Here is a 1,911-nt window from a genome sequence, read left to right as displayed (position 1 = left end):
CGAGAAAGTGCAGTCTCGAATTGTGTACAATTCGACCAATCAGGAGGGGTGAAGAGTGGGCGAGCACTATGTGTGAATGGGGGGAGGCGAACGGGCACTGCACTAGTAAGATAAATAAGATTACTGTATACGGGTTACTGTAAATTCATACTGAAGGTACAGATAAGCCCCTACGTATAGGAATATTATATAGGGATTTCAAGTTAGGGTTAAGAACTAAACTAGAATGAAAGTGAGATTTAATAAATAGAAATAAGGTCACTTTAAAATCACTATTACCTAACTCCCTATAGAAATATTATAGGGATAGCCTATAGGATTTTGGGATGGTCAAAATATAAATGTGCACAAGATTAATGGATTTAAATTCCAGCAGCTACTGGATTTAAAAGAAGAAGAAGAAGAAGAAGAAGAAGAAGAAGAAGAAGACGTATCCTGATAAGTAAGTACCCGTCCAGAAGTTTGTCTGCTTAGCTGACACCCAGCCAGCCCGCCCCTCACCGTGCCATAATTAGACGCTCTTTCCTCCACTCACGCTGCGACTCACTGCGACTTCACTCAGCCCCATCAGAGCCACTGCTTTCCCGCGGACTCAGTCTCGTTTGGACAGAAAGTCTAACTGTTTATCCACATCTTGTGCAGAATCATCTGCAGCAGCCATCTCCGTTTTTTCCCCTGTTTGTTTGTGGTTGAGTCTCTTCTCATTCAATGGGTCCCTGCTGGATAGTGCTCCTCTGCTCTCTGTTCGCAGTTCTCCATGGCCAAGGTAAGTTACCTTTCTAGAGACTACAGTAGTAGGCTATGCCTCCACTTGAGATAGGCCAAACCGAGCCAAATAATCGATTTGGTCGACATTTAAATGGGAGACTTATATTTTGCGGGATAATATCTTTTTTGTCAAGGTTTTTAATAATAAGAAAAACAAAGTGTTAAAGCTATGACTGTCTGAGCACCAAGAAGGAGGTGCATTTGCCATACTGTGGTTGTGGTAGACTGATACGCAGTGGTTCGCAAAGTTTGGTTCGGGGACCACCAGGGCTCGTTGGCGGGGTTCCAGGTGGTCTCCAGTATTTCTTTTTTAGTCGGCACAACAAATGGACTGTGGGATTGTTGTGGAAAAATAAATGAAATGCCTTGTTGATCCACCAATAAATTAGTTGCTCGTTTGTAATGAATAAGGTTTTGTTTATTTCAATCATCAGGACTCTGCAGAGTGTCACAATAGCAAAGTCATTGTGCCCAGAAGATAAACATTACATGTCAGATATAGTCAGCCCAGCCCCCTCCCTCAGATGACTGGTGACTAGTACAATAATTCCATGGGATGTTTCCCATGGAGACAAAATAAGACGCTGATCTTCACAACAAAACAAAACAAAACCTTCTATACGCCAGGAAGACAAAATACTACGTTATCCCCTCCTCTCCAGGTGGGGTTGCCTTTTTCGACATAACAAACTGCTTCCCAGCAGAAGAGAAATCTCAGATTGAGTGCCTCAGATGTGAGCCATGCATGTCAGTTAGATCATAATTAAACAGAGTCTACAATGATCAACAATCAATCAATAAGCAGTCAATCAATTATTTTACTCGGACAGGATGATTAATTAGTCCTATAGGTTTCTCCACTGTTACCTCCACACACTGACTGTAGACAGTTACGTGATGCTGCATAAAGTAATTTCTAACAGCTAAAATCTTCTCACATGGGGTTCCTTAGGAAGGACATTTTGGGGCATATCAAACAGTAAAATGTGTGCACCTATCTGTATCTGTTTGGGCTCTATTTTCTCTACATTTCCCAGTGAAATATAAGCTATAAATAATAGGTGGGACAAATTCAACTTCACAAGTGATAGATGCAGATGCCAGGTCTCAGGAAGAGTGTCAAAATGAAATTGCACATCCTAG

The 1,911-nt window shown here is 41.6% G+C and overlaps 1 protein-coding gene across 2 annotated transcripts in view; it reads left to right on the top strand.

Annotated features, from left to right (window-relative positions):
- Positions 1 to 572: 572 nt before the first annotated feature.
- fbln1 (fibulin 1) overlaps positions 573 to 1,911 on the top strand; it is a 53,212-nt gene continuing 51,873 nt past the window's right edge. For both annotated transcript variants that reach the window (XM_083663059.1, XM_083663060.1), the window contains exon 1: positions 573 to 766. In XM_083663059.1, the coding sequence (XP_083519185.1) occupies positions 709 to 766 (58 nt within the window). In that variant the 5' untranslated portion in view covers positions 573 to 708. The remainder of the gene's footprint in view (positions 767 to 1,911) is intronic.

The sequence above is a fragment of the Poromitra crassiceps genome (genome assembly GCF_964638095.1).
Source record: "Poromitra crassiceps genome assembly, chromosome: 30".
Classification (NCBI taxonomy): domain Eukaryota; kingdom Metazoa; phylum Chordata; class Actinopteri; order Beryciformes; family Melamphaidae; genus Poromitra; species Poromitra crassiceps.
Note: the sequence above shows the minus strand (reverse complement) of the source record. Positions and strands in the feature narration are given on the sequence as shown.